Source organism: Dermacentor variabilis, chromosome 1 (assembly GCF_050947875.1).
Source record: "Dermacentor variabilis isolate Ectoservices chromosome 1, ASM5094787v1, whole genome shotgun sequence".
NCBI lineage: Eukaryota > Metazoa > Arthropoda > Arachnida > Ixodida > Ixodidae > Dermacentor > Dermacentor variabilis.
Genome location: NC_134568.1, coordinates 176,148,076 through 176,165,479, shown reverse-complemented (window position 1 = coordinate 176,165,479; position 17,404 = coordinate 176,148,076). Strand labels below are relative to the sequence as shown.

At 47.5% G+C, this 17,404-nt stretch overlaps 1 protein-coding gene across 1 annotated transcript; it reads right to left on the bottom strand.

The window, feature by feature from the left end:
- Positions 1-2,351: 2,351 nt before the first annotated feature.
- LOC142572492 (serine/threonine-protein kinase H1-like) lies at positions 2,352-14,141 on the bottom strand. The gene is made up of 4 exons (XM_075681653.1): positions 13,180-14,141; positions 11,206-11,352; positions 4,817-4,980; positions 2,352-3,039 (listed from the first exon to the last, which is right to left on the bottom strand). The coding sequence occupies exons 1-3, from the start codon at positions 14,008-14,010 to the stop codon at positions 4,948-4,950; spliced, it is 1,011 nt and encodes a 336-aa protein (XP_075537768.1). The 5' UTR covers positions 14,011-14,141; the 3' UTR covers positions 2,352-3,039; positions 4,817-4,947.
- Positions 14,142-17,404: the final 3,263 nt, after the last annotated feature.

The window sequence follows — 17,404 nt, the reverse complement described above, 5'->3', positions numbered from 1 at the left end:
CAAAGGACGAAGGCGCACTCCCTTTGACACAGAGCTCCCCTCCAGTAGGGCTCCTTTGCCGTGCCTGTGTAAAAGTGCGCATTCTCCCTTGAAGTAAAGGATCTTTGGTTCAAAGGACTTTGAAAGTGCCCGTGTGACTGGGGTATTACTCTTAATAGTCGACAACTTCTGATATATTAATCTCAGCATAACTAACCGAGAACTACAATCGACTGCAAATGACGATGAATATTGCCCTCATTTTTTCGTATTTTTTCTGCCTTTCAATCTACAGATGGCCTCCAAGCGGTAAATTGGGCAGATCAGCTCGAGCGTCTAGTTGGTTTATTTTTTACGATTGCTTACTAATTGCGCCAGGCGGGAAACGGACGGCATACAATAAGGAACACGCCTGAATTTTGTTCTTGTTACTCCTTGTTTTGTCCGTTCCCGCCTTGAGCAATTAGTAAGCGGGCAGTTGCACACTGAGTACTGCTTGTACCAAATTTAAAAGCTTTGAGTGGATGTAACTACAAACAAACAAACAAAGACTTCTTACAGTAGCGTGCGTACATTTTTATACTCTCACGACTTAATGCTTACATGTTGTTCTTCCATCACGCACTTTTAACCTTTTAACACGAGTGCAGAATATTACTATTTGATTTGTATTGACTGCGGGTTGCATGCTTGCGCCATGACACAAGCATGTAACCCACGCTTGATACGGAAATCAAAACTGTGCCGGATTTCTTTTTTCTTTCCTTACCTTTTTCTCTTTAGTCTACGGATTGTTTCGTGTTCTGTCCGTTTGTTATTTCTCTCTCTCTCTTTTTTTTTTCCTGATTCAGTGGCGTAAGCGGGACAGCGGGGTTTTGGGACGTTCAAGGCATTAATACATGGATGAGATAAAAAAACATTAAGGTGAAATCACCACAGCCACACTTAAAGAAAAGAAATATAAGCGCGCAAAGGGGTAACAAGGACCAGAAATATTATCAAGTAGAACATACAGCTTTCTGCCAGTGCTAACATATGGGCAGTAACTTGGAGGTGAACAAAGAAGTTCCGGTTTATTCCCCTATTCCTTTACCTGCCTCCTGGAACACTGCGCTGACCAGCTTAGAACCGCAAGAGCAGCGACGGCTGATCCGGCGCGGGCACGCGAAGTGGCGCGAGCCAGTGGTTCCCTGAACGAAGAAGTCACACCCAACGAGGAAGTCACCCTACCTCATTAGAAATAAATGGTGTCTCTCTCTGTCTCGCGAACAAGTTTCCTAATACTTCGCTATCGTTACGAATGCTTCGCCTTTTCGGCGAAACTGCAACTTTTTCTGATCCCATTCGCCTCCAATAGGCCACGTGACGTTCTTCAATAAAGTTTTAGTCCTTGGTTCATCCTTCTCCACCGGCTATAAGTAACCGATGACACGAGCGGCGGCTACGCGGGTGAGCCTGCCTCGTGAGTTCATGCTCTCAAAGAACTGCACGAACACTGCGCCAAGTCTACGAATAATTACCGAACGAGCAGAAGTTATATTCAGAAAGGTGAGCTAATGCTGTAAACGTTGAGCCCAAGTTATTTGCTAATAACTGAATACATATTGTAGGTCGAGACCAGCAATCTGCGCCTTCTGCGGGCTGTGTACATATGGCAGCGCCTGAAGTTTTGCCCCGGGAAAAGGGAATGAATGAAAACTTTATTGGTTTTAGAAATGTGCCACCAGGTTAGGGAGCCCTCAGCCCTGAACTCCGCACGTGCATTTTTCCTGGCACTTCTCGATGCAGTCTACTGAGTACTACTGGTCGTGCGAGTCTTGGCGAGGATGAGCCGGTCCGGTGTAGGGGGGAACTGAGGCTAGGGACAAAAGGGAAGATAGGGTGCTGGCATGCGGTACTATATAGCATGGACATGTCCACAATCAGAGCCTCGCTCACTGAAAGGCCCCGAGTGTCCTCAAATGTGGTACTGGCGGATGGGACCTGGCAGTGTAGTACATCAGTCTATGACCCTCGCAAGAGCGCGGCATTCTCTCTGCCGAGCGGGGACGCGTATTGGTCGCAATCGGAGCTGCATTTTCGCAGGGTGGGGCGCGGTGGTGTTGTCGGGATCATCTGGTAACCGGCAATGCTGGGCGCCCTGGGTAACTTTTCAGGCAAGCTGTGTGGGTAGCTGCTTCCTTGCCCAGCATCCCTGCGAGTTCTCAGAGCCATATGACGTTCGTACTGACCTTCAGGTGTGCCTCATTACGAGTCGCGATACTGATACTGAGAGAGAGAGAGAGAGAGAGAAATAAAGAGAAAGAAACGTCGCAATTGGCCGATTTCTTCAGGGTGCTATATAAATAATTCATGCGGGGTCCGAATAAAGGTCATTCCGCATAAATAGCTTTTATTTGGCGAAGCACATACATGTATAGCACAGCGTGCTGTTTGCCAGGTGCTTGGTATAGATTTGTAGTGCGGGCAACGTGGTGAAACATGACTTAGAGAATTAAGATAGCGCAGAAGGCGCAGAGCAGCATCGCAACTCTAGCCAGCTTCCACGTCAATCTTTCGCAGTTCTTGCAGAGATGCAAAGGCGACACAGCTGGCTAATAAATTAAATATCATACGTTAACAAAAAAATCTACGAGATATTAATTCAGCCGACATTTGTCGTTGTCTCATTTCTAAATCGAACTAATGTTTTTGTTATATCAACTATAAACAAGCAACATAGCTGCGAGTCCAATTAGGTAAAAGTCTTGCCGTAGAAAATATATCCGTGCTTTTCTTTTGTAGCTGTGCTGGCGATGCACAGATGGTGTAAATAGAGTACAAAAATATTTATATTAAGTTATAAGCCGTATCCAACAAGCACTTCAGATGGAGTACGCGCGACTGCAAGCTTTCACATACGTATACATATACATCTGGCGCAAACTCCCGACACCGTCGTCAAATAGTTCCGTATAAATATAACAAATGTATAAATAAAAACAATCGTGTATCCTCCTGCAGTAATGTCCGTGCGAGAGTTCGTCAAATGTGCGGTGCTGCTCGTTGTCCAAAGACCACCTGAAACGAGAGGAACAGAGGGGGGCAACCGATGAGCGGGGGAAGACAATTTACGGATGGAGCTTATAATGCCTCAAACCGATACAGAGCCAATGAGAGTGGCCGCAGTGGTGGGCTTCAGATTTATGTTCACCGCTTACCCCAAATGACCATGATAACCTAAAAGGCAAAGGTTGCAAGCTGCGCCTAGCAACTTCCGGTTAAGATGTATTTAGCGCGAACAGACACAACAGAATATATATATATATATATATATATATATATATATATATGCCGGAGGCCCCCTTTACGCCGTGCCTCATTATCAGATTGTGATTTCGGCACGTAAAACCCTATAATTTAATTTTTTTTCGTCCACTGTTGCAGAGAACACCGATTTATAGTGTACTCGAATCGATAAACTTTAGTATTTTGTCTGCATTACGGAGGAAAATATCGTGGCGAATGTGACGCCTTTGGCGGACATTTAACAACGACAACCACAACGACAAGTACGCAGGGACATCACGTCAAAAGTAGCCTGATTTTAGTGCTGGGTGCTAATGAGGTGTTATTTCCATAGTGGACCAACCCTGAAGTAATGACTTAAAGAGACAACGAATGGATAATGTAACCGACTGTATGTCGCTATCACTTGGGGTTCTTGACGTCAGTATCACGGGCTAATTAATTAAACGCAACGGAGTCTCGGTTCTCCTAATCAATTACAAAGGGATCAGTCAGAAAGCGCCGCGTAACATCGGGAATGAATCGGCTTGGTCCGATATGCTCACTTTTGTATGACTATATTTAGGCTAACAAAGTGAGCAACATTCTGTAGTAGCGTGACCTTCAGTGACCGGCCCTACTGTGTGTGATCTGTACTGTGTTCTACTTTATTCTTTAGATTTGCCCTGTTGCTCTTCCTTTCCTCTTTCCTCCCCTCCTTCCTATTTTCCATTTCTGTGTTGCTGTCACCTCCCTTCTGAAGAGTAAGCAGGCGTTGTGCCCCTTCCGGTGGCAGTTGCCAGCCTGCTCCTCGCTTTCCCCTTCCTGTTAATTGTGTATATGTGTTCAAAACAAATAATAATAATAATAATAATAATAATAATAATAATAATAATAATAATAATAATAATAATAATAATAATAATAATAATAATAATAATAATAATAATAATAATAATAATAATAATAATAAGTGAGCCGGTTGGCACGCGCTGTGTGCCAAAACGGTGAATTAATAATGTAGCTTCTTATTGGGCGAACTTGTGCCCACAAAGACAAGCAGCACTCCAATCGCAATGGTAGCGGCGAGCACAGTCGTTAAATTTCAACTCACGGGTCAAAGGTCAAGTCCGTCCGCTAGTTATAGGTATCACCGTGCATTCCAGAATAATCGATGATGCTCGCGTACATCCAAACTCATCGAGCGGCCACGATTCGATAATGGGCAACGCTAATCGCGGCGCGGCGCGCAATAAAATAAATTTCGGATACAGTAGGCGCGTCGTCACTCATGCCTTTCCTGACAGGAAAATATACCGGAAAGACAAAGGCATTAAAGGAAACTCAGATTGATGACGATTGCTGTGCGTCAATACATAAACCTCCAAGGGTGTAAACATGTTGATCGCGTAAATAGAACATAGTCGCGCATTGGAATACAAAAATTCTGCTCCTTTCGATTAATACATCGTCACAAGACATTGCCACCGGCGCTGCTGTTTCGGTCTAATTATAACGTTACGCTATAACCCTAAAGGACCGCGGTCCCCTTCGACATTCGTCTACTTACTCGTACAAAGAAAGATGTGCATCGAGGCGCTGCTTCCGCGCGTACAGCTGGCAACTTGTCAAAAAAGGGAAGAAAAATGGAGGCCGACAAACGCAGGAAGTGCGGCCCCTGGTTTGTACTTGTACGTCACCTCACTCTTCACCTCCTCTACGCTGAAACCGGAGCTGAAAGGAAAAGAAAGAAGAAAGAACGGCTTTCGGTGAGCGTAACAGTAAAACTGCAATGTTGGAAAGAGTTGGTAGAATTGGTGGTCCTATATATATAAGCAAATACAGGAAGACTAGCAAGAATAGCTCAGTAGAGCTTCAAGGCTAAATTTTAAACGATATAAGCGTGAAGCGTTCGGTCATAAGGTTCTGCGTTGCATTTACATGAATGCGACAGTAGCGTATCACATATCTTTGTGCATCACGTTAAAGTAATGCCATGCGCGTTTACACGTGGTGCTACATGTGGTTTACATGTCGCCCGAAACAATGCGGAAACCCGTTTCCAGCGAGCGCGTTTCGCCAGTGAGTGGAGACAGACTACTTCTGCTGAGCCGTGGAGGAGAGCACACGCTGGCAGCAGTCTCAATTGTCCTCTCCCTCGATGCGATACGCGTTTACACGCACAACGCGTGTCGACTACCCTCTCCGTCTACCCTCTCCTGGGTGATGCGATTCGCCTTCCTCGCACATTACCGTTGTTTACATGGATTTAGCAACTCGGTTTAACCTCAGCGCTCTGTAACCTCACGGAGAAACTTAAGAAGGCACGCGGCTGCGGCACATCAAGCACGGTGGTCATGCCTGCCCGGCGCACCATGATGCACTTCCTGCCCACGACAACCAGCTGGGCCAGAAACACATTCTCTGAGGCTGCCACGTAGCATTCTTTGTTAGCCAAGCTTGATTTCACTTTAAGTGGCTTTTGTGATGGCAAAGAAGTAGGAAGTTTTATTCTTCGTCGTAGATGACACGCATAGAGGTGGATCAGATGTTTGACGATTCACATATGGTAGTGCGGATTCTTGTAGGTAGTACAGGTACTCTTTGGCCTGTTGGTGTTCTCTAACTGCGCTTCCTACGACGGCGTAATGCATGCGTCTCTGCCGTCACAAGAACTTAATGCAGAAGCGCAGCCGCTAACAAATCAAGGTGATGCTGAAGAGGTTGATTAGTGCCTTGTGTGATACGTGTGATAAGTGTGATACGTAAAGCGCTCGTGTACTTGATCGCGGTGCCTAGTATTTGTATAATGCGCTCATGTACCTTATCAGTGCAATTCATATGTATATAGAGCACCTTCGCATGCGAGCATACCAATGCCTTATAACGCGGTAGCAGTCTCCAATAAGCTGACGACGTAATGCGCTTATTGTGCGTCAGCAAAAACTGCACACGGTGTCTACACAGCACGTTGGACTGATTACTAGCGCTCACTGTACAGTACTACATCATCACCCCCTTTTCCCCTATTCCCTCCTCTATCTCCCTAACCTAAAGTTATGGAGTAGCAGGCTGCAGAAACAAGCTCCTCCGGCCCACCTCGATCTCCAGCTTTCCCATCATTAAACTTCTCTCTCTCTCGCTCTCTCTCTCTCACCGAGGCTGCACGGCCCTCCCCGATGCAAGGCGATTGCCATTCTCGACGCTGATGCCGCAGAACTCCCTATCACTTCTCATGAAAGATGGCGACTTGAGCGCCGAGAGTGACAGCCTGTAAACATGTCTTTCTCCGGCACTTCTCTCTTTTAAAGTAAAAGAATTTTACAGCAGTAGCAACTAGATAAATGAAATAAAAATGCTGGAATTCGCTAGACATACGAGTGGTGAGCACAGAGCCCATGAATATAGTCTACGCGAAAGCCTCGTACCTTTTATAGCCGCACATCTGTCGGTGCGTTCCCCATTTCAGCGCTGAGCAACTGACTGACTAGCCTTACCATTCACCAATTGATGAATTAATCTCGATTACTTTTTCTCATCGGGTAAATGGCAGTTGAACCACACGAGGAACGCGTGCCCTCTGAAAACTCTGCATCCGTGAATGCACGTCTGGGGATAGACTGCGTTCGCACGCATTCTATCGCCGCGGAACGTCGTCTGCAGTTACTTCTTTCGCCGGCAGCATTACCGGAGAGTGCAATAAGAAAAGAAGTTCTAGCAACTATGTACGCAGGAATCCTGAAGGTAAATGTTTTGTTAACGTTATGCACCGTCTTGGCAGTGTCGGAAAGCCTGACGGAAAGTACGTACAACTCCTACGCAAACCATTTAGTTTGGTCGCACTATAAGTTAACGTTGTGCATGTAAATCAGTGCAATCCATTAAGCGACCAGAAACCTGACGATTAACGGAGTTGGCATTTTTAACCAACATCCGTTCATAATTTCCATTCATACTTCGGTCAAGGGCGAAACGCGACCGAAACTGCTATGTCAGTGCCGTCCACCGAAAGCTCTGGTCACGTGTATACAGTGGACTTCATAGTAAATATGCGCCGCATTGCGACCGGCTGCAGCTCACGCCGGCCTCATTTGCGCATAGGGGACCCGCGGCTCTCAAGATGCTCGCCCTGCACACTGTTAAAACTTATGCGCATCGGTCCTATTAACACAAACGCGCGCATGTGCTAAAAGAAGTGCTTACTTTTGACCTCGTTGCACTGAACCACCTGAAACTCAGTCGATCGAGGACGGCATAAAACTAGGCGGGGTGATGAAATTAGAAAATTTGCAGGCGCAATTTGGAATCAGCTAGCACAAGACGGGTTCCGCCTTTCTCGTGGCGCAACGGCGCATGCGCCCTGCCCTAGCGGATTAGTCGCGAAACGTTTTGGAAGGGACGCGCGCGCGGCCTGATACTGGGGGAAAGTCACCCCCCCCCCCCCAAAAAAAAGAATGCGTACAGAAACGCACTGCAGCAAGCACGCGTGCCATGTACTGCGTTAGAAATCCGCTGATATATAGCTCTACATTGGTGCGGTGCCGAAAACGGGCTGACTGCAACTTTAAACACGTTAAAACAGAAAGCGGCCAGGGCTTCGTCTGAACTGCACCGTGAACCACGTAATTGTCGCCGTGCATTGATGGCTAGAGATTTATCGATAAACCCCTGCGCTATGCTTGGCGACACTTTAAAAAAACATCACGTTGCTGACGTTCTTCTTGCAGAGTCGGCCCTCTCTTGCCGATGGTGGCAGTGGCAGCGCGTGTCTGGCTTTGGGTACACGTTTAAGGCGCGATAACACTAGGTCGATGCGAGACCGACAAGACGCTGACGCCAACTATTCAGCACAGTGTGTCGCTGAGACCATTTTATCCTAATACGCCGACATAGCCGCAACCGATGGGCGCGAGCTGTCGTAGCGCGACGGGCGTCCTTGTCGACGACACCGAAAGAATCAGCGTGCCGACCGTGATCGCTCGACCGAACCCAACGCGATTGGCCGTATAACCGACAACGCGACAGCCGCTGCGCCTTGAGTCGAAACATGCCTTCGAAGTTGAAATGCCCAAGCTTCAGTCCCCTCAAGCCATGCATATTAAGTTTGAGCCAATGTTGATCCTGTTTAGCGAAGGTTGGGTTACGACTGTACCCATCGAATTCGTGCATCCGCTACCAATGGACCGCAACATAAAAAAAAGCTGTTACGACGAAGGAAACTGCTCTTTTAATTCAGGTGTGGCCTTATAGGGATTTGAATTCAACTACCCTTCCCTTCGCACAGCGCGTCCACAATAAGCGGCAAGCGGCGACACAGCGCTGTGCCAACATCTACCGGGTGTTTCAGCGAACACTTTCAAATTAAAAATAAAATTGCCTGTGGCAGATAGCACAATTCTAGTCCTCGAGCTGGTCTATTCGAAGAGACGGACATTGTAAAAAATTGCAATGCATAATTGAATTATTAACAGGAATGCATTAATGCAGTTTGTAACTAAATACGAAGGTTGTGGGATCGTTCCCCACCTGCGGCAAGTCATTTTTTCATCCACTTTCATTTCGATTAATTTATCGTTTCTTTATTTCATTTATTAAGCACAAGTAATTTCCCCTATGTCATCCTTGGTGTCAGTGTTTGTTGGCTTCTTATGATATAACTAATTACCTTGTGGCACATATTGCAATTACACATTTTAGTCGGAAAGTTCGCGAGACGGATCCACTTGGAACGAATTCTCAGGATGGCACCAGTTGCGAGATAGTTATTCCCGAACTTTGCCGAGAAATTCATCCGTGCTTCAGTTAGTTTTGAGCTCCAATGCATAAAATGACGTTTTGTCAAGAAAGTTAGTGATACGACAGTGCATTTTTACTGCAAGTTCGACGGCGCATATCTCGCAAATGGTGTCATCCACACAATTATTTTCAAGTGGATGTGCCTTGCAGTCTCAGCAGCAAGAATTCGCAAATTGCAATATGTGCCATAAGGTAATTAGTTAGAAACTAATTAGTGGAGTTGATAATTAGTCTATTATGCATTTAAATTGTTTCATGCAAGGAATGTCCGCCTCTTAAAGTAGACCAGCTCATGGACTAGAATTGTGTTATCTGCCACAGGCAAGTTTAAAATTTTTTTGAAAGTGTTTGCTGAAGCACCCTGTATATGTACATACGTCACGGCTGTTCCCGAAGGCTGCTGGTCGCATTAGCTATGTAGGCGGGCGGGTCTGTACGTGTTGCTATGCTGACACATTTCCTAATTCCAGAGAACTGCTTACCTCTGCGTCAAACGGGAAACAAGAGACAGTGCATTCGTTACAGCAGCACAAGCTCGCTCGGTTGCCAACGGTGTCAGCGATGGCATCCGCGTTTTCGCGAGAGAACTACACGGCCTATAACTGAGCGCTTATGTCGAGCACAGCTTTCTCTAATAATGCTTTATGGCACGCGCAAACTCTAAGTATGATGAAGTTAAAGAAAAGCGAGAATGAGTAATAAAAGCCCGTAATATATGTGTCTGGATCACAGTAGCCGTTGTTCAAGTGCCTCGGCTGCTCACATTGACTCGTTTCAGGGTGGAACAAAGCGGCTTATATGAGCCGATATGTTTTGCTACGTTCTGACATTATTCCATGTCAGTGAGGCGCTGTTAATTTCCACAATATCCGAAGCTTACGGCGATCTGTGGCTGTATATGTCGATGTAAACAAATGTACCGCTTTGGCAAATACGACGCTGAAGGCTGCGTTCGTGGACTTCTTGAATTTGCAAAATGTCTAGTGATCGTATAAAAGGAATACAAAAAGTGAGGTGCAAGAGCAGACATCAGCGACAACAAACTCCAAGGCAGCCGCGTTGGCGGACAGAACTCGGCGTAACTTTATCGGCCGCGCTGTTAGCACAACAGAGCACTCAGGCCTGATCACCCAGTAGTCAATGAGTGCTACATGATTTTCAGGAACGACATGCTGCCCCGAGGAAGCCATTAATAATTAATCGCGATCCACAAAACGCACAACCGACGCACACTCAACATGGACGCAGGTACACAACCGGCGAAAGCCTCGGCGCCCTTCCAAAACGTTTCCAGCGGCGTGCGGCAGAGGGCAGCACAGGAACATGAGAAAAAGAAATCGCCGGGAGAGGCCTTCGTTCTGGCAGTGGACATAAATATAGGCTGATGATGATGAACTGCTTTACAGCCCGTGCACAAATATGCCACGGCATCATAATCATGTGCAGAATTACGCACGTGCTGCTTCACACGCTCGTGACACGAACTCGTCCGTGCACGCATTAGTACACGTCAGTGGATACAGCAGTGTCAGCAGTCGATAGGCTGCAGACGAGTACACTAACAGAGCGCGACAATTAAAAATGACATCAGCTACTTTGAGGGACACTAGACGGAACGACCGGTAATTGCAGCAGCTGTGAGGCAGCGTTTGAAGCGGTATGCATCTGCACGTTTTGCTTAAATAAGCAGTAATGAATAACTTTTGCCAAACCCATTTTCCAGAGTTGCATCCGTGGTGAACGAGGATTGCAATGTGGGCTTGTTGGTAATGCATCTTCGAGGGATGTACGGTAGCGCGATTAAAAGACGGGACAAAGAAGACACACAGGGATATGGTTGAAACACGTCGGCGGGCTAGTTGGTTAGAATCCATGATAGAGTGTATAAGCGCGACTGAACGAGGACATAGAAAGAAACAGATACGCAGAGACAGCGCTTCTCTGTGTATATCTGTTTCTTTCTACGTCCTCGTTCAGTCGCGCTTATACACTCTAACACAGGGACACACACACAGTGGTGAAGTATAGCACAGAACTTAATTCAGCATCGCTTAAGAAGCAACAGTTCATAGGAAAAAACTAAAACTCATAACTGCCCAGTAAACGATCAGTAAAACAGTTATTAGCGGGCAGACACGGAAGGATCCATTCTCGGGAGCGCACCTGTGCCGGCCTGTGCGCTGCACTCGTCATCGTCGCTGCCACCCAGGGATGACGCAGCAGCTCGGCTGCAGTCAGTCTTTGCGCTGGATTACGCTGCAGCAGTCGGCGAGCTACGCATCTGGCCTCTTCGGACACGAGTTCCCAGCCCTGTGCGGGAGAAAAGCGGTTTCAGCGCGAGCGAAGAAATCCAAGCCTGAGCTCGCACTCGACACAGCTCGGAGGGAGCTCCAAGGAAGAGAGATGCAGAGGAATGAGCGTTCAGCAGCTTCGTATCACAGACAGCGATCAGTTATATGCCGCCGGCACAGTGACGACAAATTGCATCGAACCAGCGACCTCGAGCTCAGCAGCGCAACGCCAGAGCCACTGCGATATCCGCGGTGGCTGAAGCGCATTGTTTCAGTGATCGCATATAGTTGGGATAAATAGCAAAAATCCTGGCGATCACGTACATTCACTCTTGTTTTCCTTCACAGCAAGTGATAACGGTTATCGGCTTAATTGGGCTCGTTGCTTTTAGAGCAATTTATCCGCCAGCGCGGCCGGCCGGCATGTCCCTTTCTCTGATCACTTTCGTGTTCAAGGCGGAGCCCGCCGCTGGCTTGTTACAAGCTTGACGTAGCAAGTTGTCCCGCCTTCAAATTACGATCGTAAAACGCCAGGAATGGAGAGCAATTTCGAGTGAATAAACCGCGTTATTCATAAATTTTTATTGCTCGAAAAACTTCACAGCAGAAAAGAATTAAGTGCGAATCGAACAGCAGACACACCTCGCAAACTACTTGATATATCTCACAATCGTTTAGTATTGGGACACATTTGTGTTGATAAGCTTTCGAGATGGGATACTGCGCATCTTCACAAGTGAAATACGATTGGGCAACACAAGGCGGAAGACAAAAAAAAATGTAGAAGAATAGCCGCAGTGGGACCATCACAGGCGCTGCTTAGATCCGCATGCACTTTCCTGATTACAGTTGACACCAAAAATAACTGGCGGCATTTACTTCTTAATGCGATGGAGAGCACCAGATAGGCTTTCTTTTTTTTTGAACCTGCTGGGACTCATAAACGCATGTACTTCTAAAGCTATATATAGTAAAAAGCACACGAGCGGTTTGGGGTTCCTTCCCTCTCAAACGAAAGCTCCAGCCGCGACAGAGAATCAAATCTGCGACTTACACCACCTCCACATAAATATAAATTAATATAAATATATAAAAACGCGTTCACTATGCGTCATAAAGCGCTGTAAGCGAGTGCATGCGATAAGTCTCCGAGTAATCTTATCTGCAACAATCGGAATAAATACGGTCACTTCAATCTTCATTCTCGGAATTTCACGCGCCAAAACTGCGATATGATATGAGACACGCCGTGGTGCGAGATTCCGGAATAATTCTGAACACCTCGGGTCTTTAACGTGACCCCACTGAACGGCACACGTGTTTTTGCATTTCGTCCCCCATCGAGATGCGGCCGCCGCAACCGGGATTCGATCCCGCACCATCAGGCGTAGCACCGCAACACCACTTCAATCTTACACACACTGTTTCAAGGCTTTTCTTTTTTTTTTTTAGGCTTGTTGACTAAAAGATTATAATTATCTATATAAATTCATTATCTCTTCTATCTTCCTTTTTGCTCGTTCTGAGCTGCGCTACAAGCGTAAAAAAGTCAGAACATACCAATTCACCCAAACTGCTACGCCTCTGCTTCAAGGATTCTCTAGCGCTGCAAAGGTTGAACTTCAGGAGTACGAATAGAAAAAGGAAATGGATCGACCTACAGGTGACGCTTGAGAACAAGTCCTCAAATTCCACCTTTGCAGCGCTAGAATATCTTATAAGTTCCAACTAGCCCGCATTCAGACTCTGTTGACACTTTGCTCATTATTCTTCGCAGACTGGGCTTACAGCGCACAGTCCGAAAGAAGCGCATTTCAGCTTACGCGTGTGCGTACGGCATGCTCACCCGCTCCGCCGCAGGAAGTTGTGCCCTCAGGATGAGCCGCACCAGGTCGGCGTCGTTGTCCGCATCGAAGGGTAGCACGCCAGTAAGCAGGACGCAAGCGATCACCCCCAACGCCCACAGGTCCACGGCGCGGGTGTAAGGCCGACGTGCGGCCAGCTCAGGAGCCGTGTAGTGAAGCGCCCCTCCGCACACGGTGTGCATGTGCGCCTCCCGTACGGAGCGAGGCGCACAGGCCTCTCCGAAGTCGGCTATCATCACTTTGGCCCCTGCTCCTGGATGTGCGTACAGCACGTTTTCGGGCTGCAGATTCCGGTGCGCGATGCCCAAGTCATGAAGGTGCGCCAGGCCGCAGGCGATCATACCAACAACGCGAGCCGCATCGGCTTCGACGAACGGGGCACACATTTCCACTTTATCCAGCAGGTTGCCGCCGGTTGCCAGCTCCATAACCATGTATACACGACACCCAACGCAGAACACTTCGTCGAGCCGCACCACATTTGGGTGCCGAACGCGTCTCAATACAGCCAGTTCGGTCTCAACGTGCGAGCCGTCTCTTGTTTCGATTACTTTAATTGCATACGGCTGCTTTGATAGCCTGTTCTCGACTCGCAGCACTCGGCTGAACCGTCCTTTGGCTATTACTGCCTTAACGGCATACTTCGCCGAAACACGAGTGTCCACACGTCTACTCCCACTACAAGAGGATGACTGTTTCGCCCGCCTGATCTGATGTTTTCGTCGCTGGTAACGTGGTCGCAGCACCGTCTGCACAGAACCGGCTGAAATACTCACGGTTTCGTCCATGATCTTGGATTGGCGACAGCCCATTTCGCACAATACTTTCACACTTTCATCTAACCACTTGAGAAATACAACGTCTGAAAGTCGCGCACGCGCATAAGAATTTGCCGGCCGAAAGGAGTGGGCGTGATTGTCGGCAGACGACGTAATATTTGGCGGGAACGGTAGATATCCTGCCTTACAATGATGATAGTGCTTGCTTCACACGTACACACGCGCGTGCGTCAGAGCACACATTTAGAGTTATCTTTTTCTTTTTGCGTTAAAATAGCTGTTGAACCTCACAATTATCTAAAGAATGCTGGCAAGCCTATATAAGCATGCCCTAAATAAGGATATAAATAGTTAAATAGCGTTTCTGCGATCAAGTTTCGGTTTCGTTTTCTAGAAGGTGTTCGCAGGCGCAGTGGCATTTGTTGCTTTCCGCCTTTCTACGGAGCGTGTTTAGCGTTCGCGGATCAACTCATGCCAGTACAGCTGTCAGTTCTGAGCACACCCTTCCTATCTCCGTCATCTTTCCGTCCCTTCTCCTCCTTCCCTACACTGCTGACTGCTGTTCAGGTGCCAGCCGCGCGCTAGGTGGTTACGGTGCGGTCAGCAGGCTTTCGGCTTCTCTGTCAACCAATGTCTCTCATGACACCGAATAATTCACGTGGAGGCAGAACAGCGCGACGTTTTGGCGAAAGTGTACTAGTTTTGGCACTCCCTGCTGCTCGCTCAGTCCAATGCCTCCTAGAACCGTGGCTCGGTCGTCTGTTATGCTCGTTGCGCGGGTCCTTACTAGGCGTTGTTGTGCCGCACTGCGTGCGTATCATCGAGGCAATAGGCGCTCCACCCCCCCCCCCCACCCCGCCTCGTTCTTCTGAAGTGGTCGCCCTTGTGCCGAGCTTCAAACATCCACTGACAACCTTGACATCGTTATATCAGGCCAACTCGTCCAACGGTGTGTATAAGAACCTTCAGAGTTCCATCAAACTGCCGACCCCTTCCCGTGGGTCGAACTGAGGAATCCGGTATCGCGCCGCACCAAGACTGCTGACGCGACGAAAACGGAATGCGACGCGGATGACGTCAGCACCCACCCCCGCCTCGTTCCTTCCAACGATGGATCGCCCAAAAGATTTAAGGCGGAACCGGCCCATTGCTTTAGGAGAGAGTCACCTCCACCAGCCGCCTCGTAGGTCTGGTGCGCTCTCATTCACACCGAAAGTGGAGCGTCTAAGCGGATTTTCAAAGCGGCGAGGCGGCGAGCGCCCGCGCCTGTTCAGACCAGCCGGGTTGTCTGGCTGTCCGCGCCGCCGGGAAGGCGGGGCATCTCGCAATATCTTTAGCATGGATGGATGAATGGATGGATGATTGTGGCTCAACCCTTTGAATCGGGCGGCGGCGGCGCGCGCCACCTAGCCTTTAATGGTTCTATATGCATGCATACCTATGTATTTACTCCTTTACTTTTGCGTTGATATTGTCCACCAATCAGATAGCCTCCTTTTAGTTATTTCTACCTGTTCAAAGTCTATTCTACTTTCACTGTCTTTAAAACCCAAGGCTTTGAATAGTTCCCCGTTAGATTCAACTGCAGGGTGAAGTTGTTTACAAGCAAGTATCACGTGTTCCGCCGTTTTCTCCTCCTCTCTACACGCCTCGCACACCAAATCTATCTCCTGGTATCTGGCTCGGTACGTTTTAGTCCTCAGTACCCCTGTCCTGGCTTCGAACAACAATGAGCTTCCCTTAGAGTTATCGTAAATTTTTCTTTGGCTATTTCTTGCTTAAACGTCCTGTATGTCTCCAATGCCGATTTGGTTTGCATCTCTGTACTCCACATACCCCTCTCTGCCTCCTTAACCTTTTTCTTGACAGATGATTCCTTACTTGTTCCCCCGCTACTGCCCAAGTATTTGCTTGTCAATTTTCTAGTTCGCTTCCTCCACCTCGTGTCAACATTCCTCGTGTATAAGTAACTGAAAACCTTCCTAGCCCACCGAATTTCCCCCATTCTTCTCAATCGCTCCTCAAATGCTATCTTGCTACTAGCCTCTCTGCCCTCGAAAGAAGACCATCCCAGATCCCCCTGCACTCCAAGATTTGGTGTCTTGCCATGTGCTCCCAGAGCGAGCCTACCCACACCACGTTGCCTAATTTCCAACTGTTGCCGGGTCTCTGTTCTAATACATAGAACTGCATTGGCAAAAGTCAGGCCTGGTACCATTACCCCTTTCCATATCCCTCGTACTACCTCGTACCTATTGTAGTTCCACAGTGCCCTACTCTTCATAATCGCTGCACTTCTGTTACCTTTAGTCGTTAGATATTTTTCATACTCTGTCAGATACTCAATGCCATTATTTATCCACACCCCAAGGTACTTGTATTTATCGACTATCTCCAGCGTGGCCTCCTGTACCTTATGCTCGCCGCAACTGTTATCATTAAAAATCATGACTGCTGATTTTTCTTTGCTAAACTTCAAGCCTAACCTGTCTCCTTCTGTACCACATATGTCCATTAATTCCTGCAGATCTTCTGCATTGTCAGCCATTAATACAATATCATCCGCATACATCAGTCCTGGTAATGACTGTTCAATCAATTTTCCTTGCTTGAGAAATGATAGGTTGAAGCCGAGTCCGCTTTGCTGTATTTTGGCCTCTAGACCTTGTAGGTACAGCATAAACATCAGAGGTGACAATGGGCACCCCTGCCTAAGCCCCCGCCGAATCATCACAGGCTCCGAAACCTGTTTTTCCCATTGTATAATCACCCGGTTACCTTTATAGATATCTTTTAAGAAATTGGTTACTCCATCTTGCACTCCTAAAGTTTCCAGAATGCCCCACAAGCCCTCTTGAAGTACACTGTCATAGGCTCCCTTGATGTCCAAAAAAGCCAGCCATAGGGGTCTGTGTTCCTTTTCAGCTATTTCAATGCACTGTGTTAGCGAGAACAGATTGTCTTCTAGCCTCCTATGCTTCCGGAACCCATTTTGTAGCTCTCCAAGTACCCCCTCGTTCTCTACCCATGCCTGCAGTCTGTCCTTTATAATCTGCATAACCACCCTGTAAACCACTGACGTCACTGTTATAGGCCGGTAGTTATTTATGTCAGCTTTGTCCCCCTTTCCCTTATATATCATTCTCATCCTACTTAGCCTCCATTCGTCAGGTACTTTACCATCCACTAGCATTTTGCTCACCACCTCCCTCAATGCTTTCTTAGATTTCGGGCCCAATTTCTTTATTAACATAATTGGAATACCATCGGGGCCTGCCGATGTGCTACTTGGTACCCTCTTCTCCGCCCTTTCCCACTCTTTTTGTCCAAGCGAAAGCAGTGGGTTGACCGGGCTATCCCTCTCCGACGTACTGCATGTACCATTTGTCTGTTCTGTAAATTTTTCCCTCATCATGGTTCCTATATG

Coding starts and splice junctions, on each gene's coding strand:
- LOC142572492 (XM_075681653.1), bottom strand. CDS start 14,010: ATGGGCTGTCGCCAATCCAAGATCATGGACGAAACCGTGAGTATTTCA. Junction 11,353..13,179: donor AACTTCCTGCGGCGGAGCGG/GTGAGCATGCCG, acceptor TCTCCCGCACAG/GGCTGGGAACTCGTGTCCGA. Junction 4,981..11,205: donor CAGCGCACAGGCCGGCACAG/GTGCGCTCCCGA, acceptor TTTTCCTTTCAG/CTCCGGTTTCAGCGTAGAGG.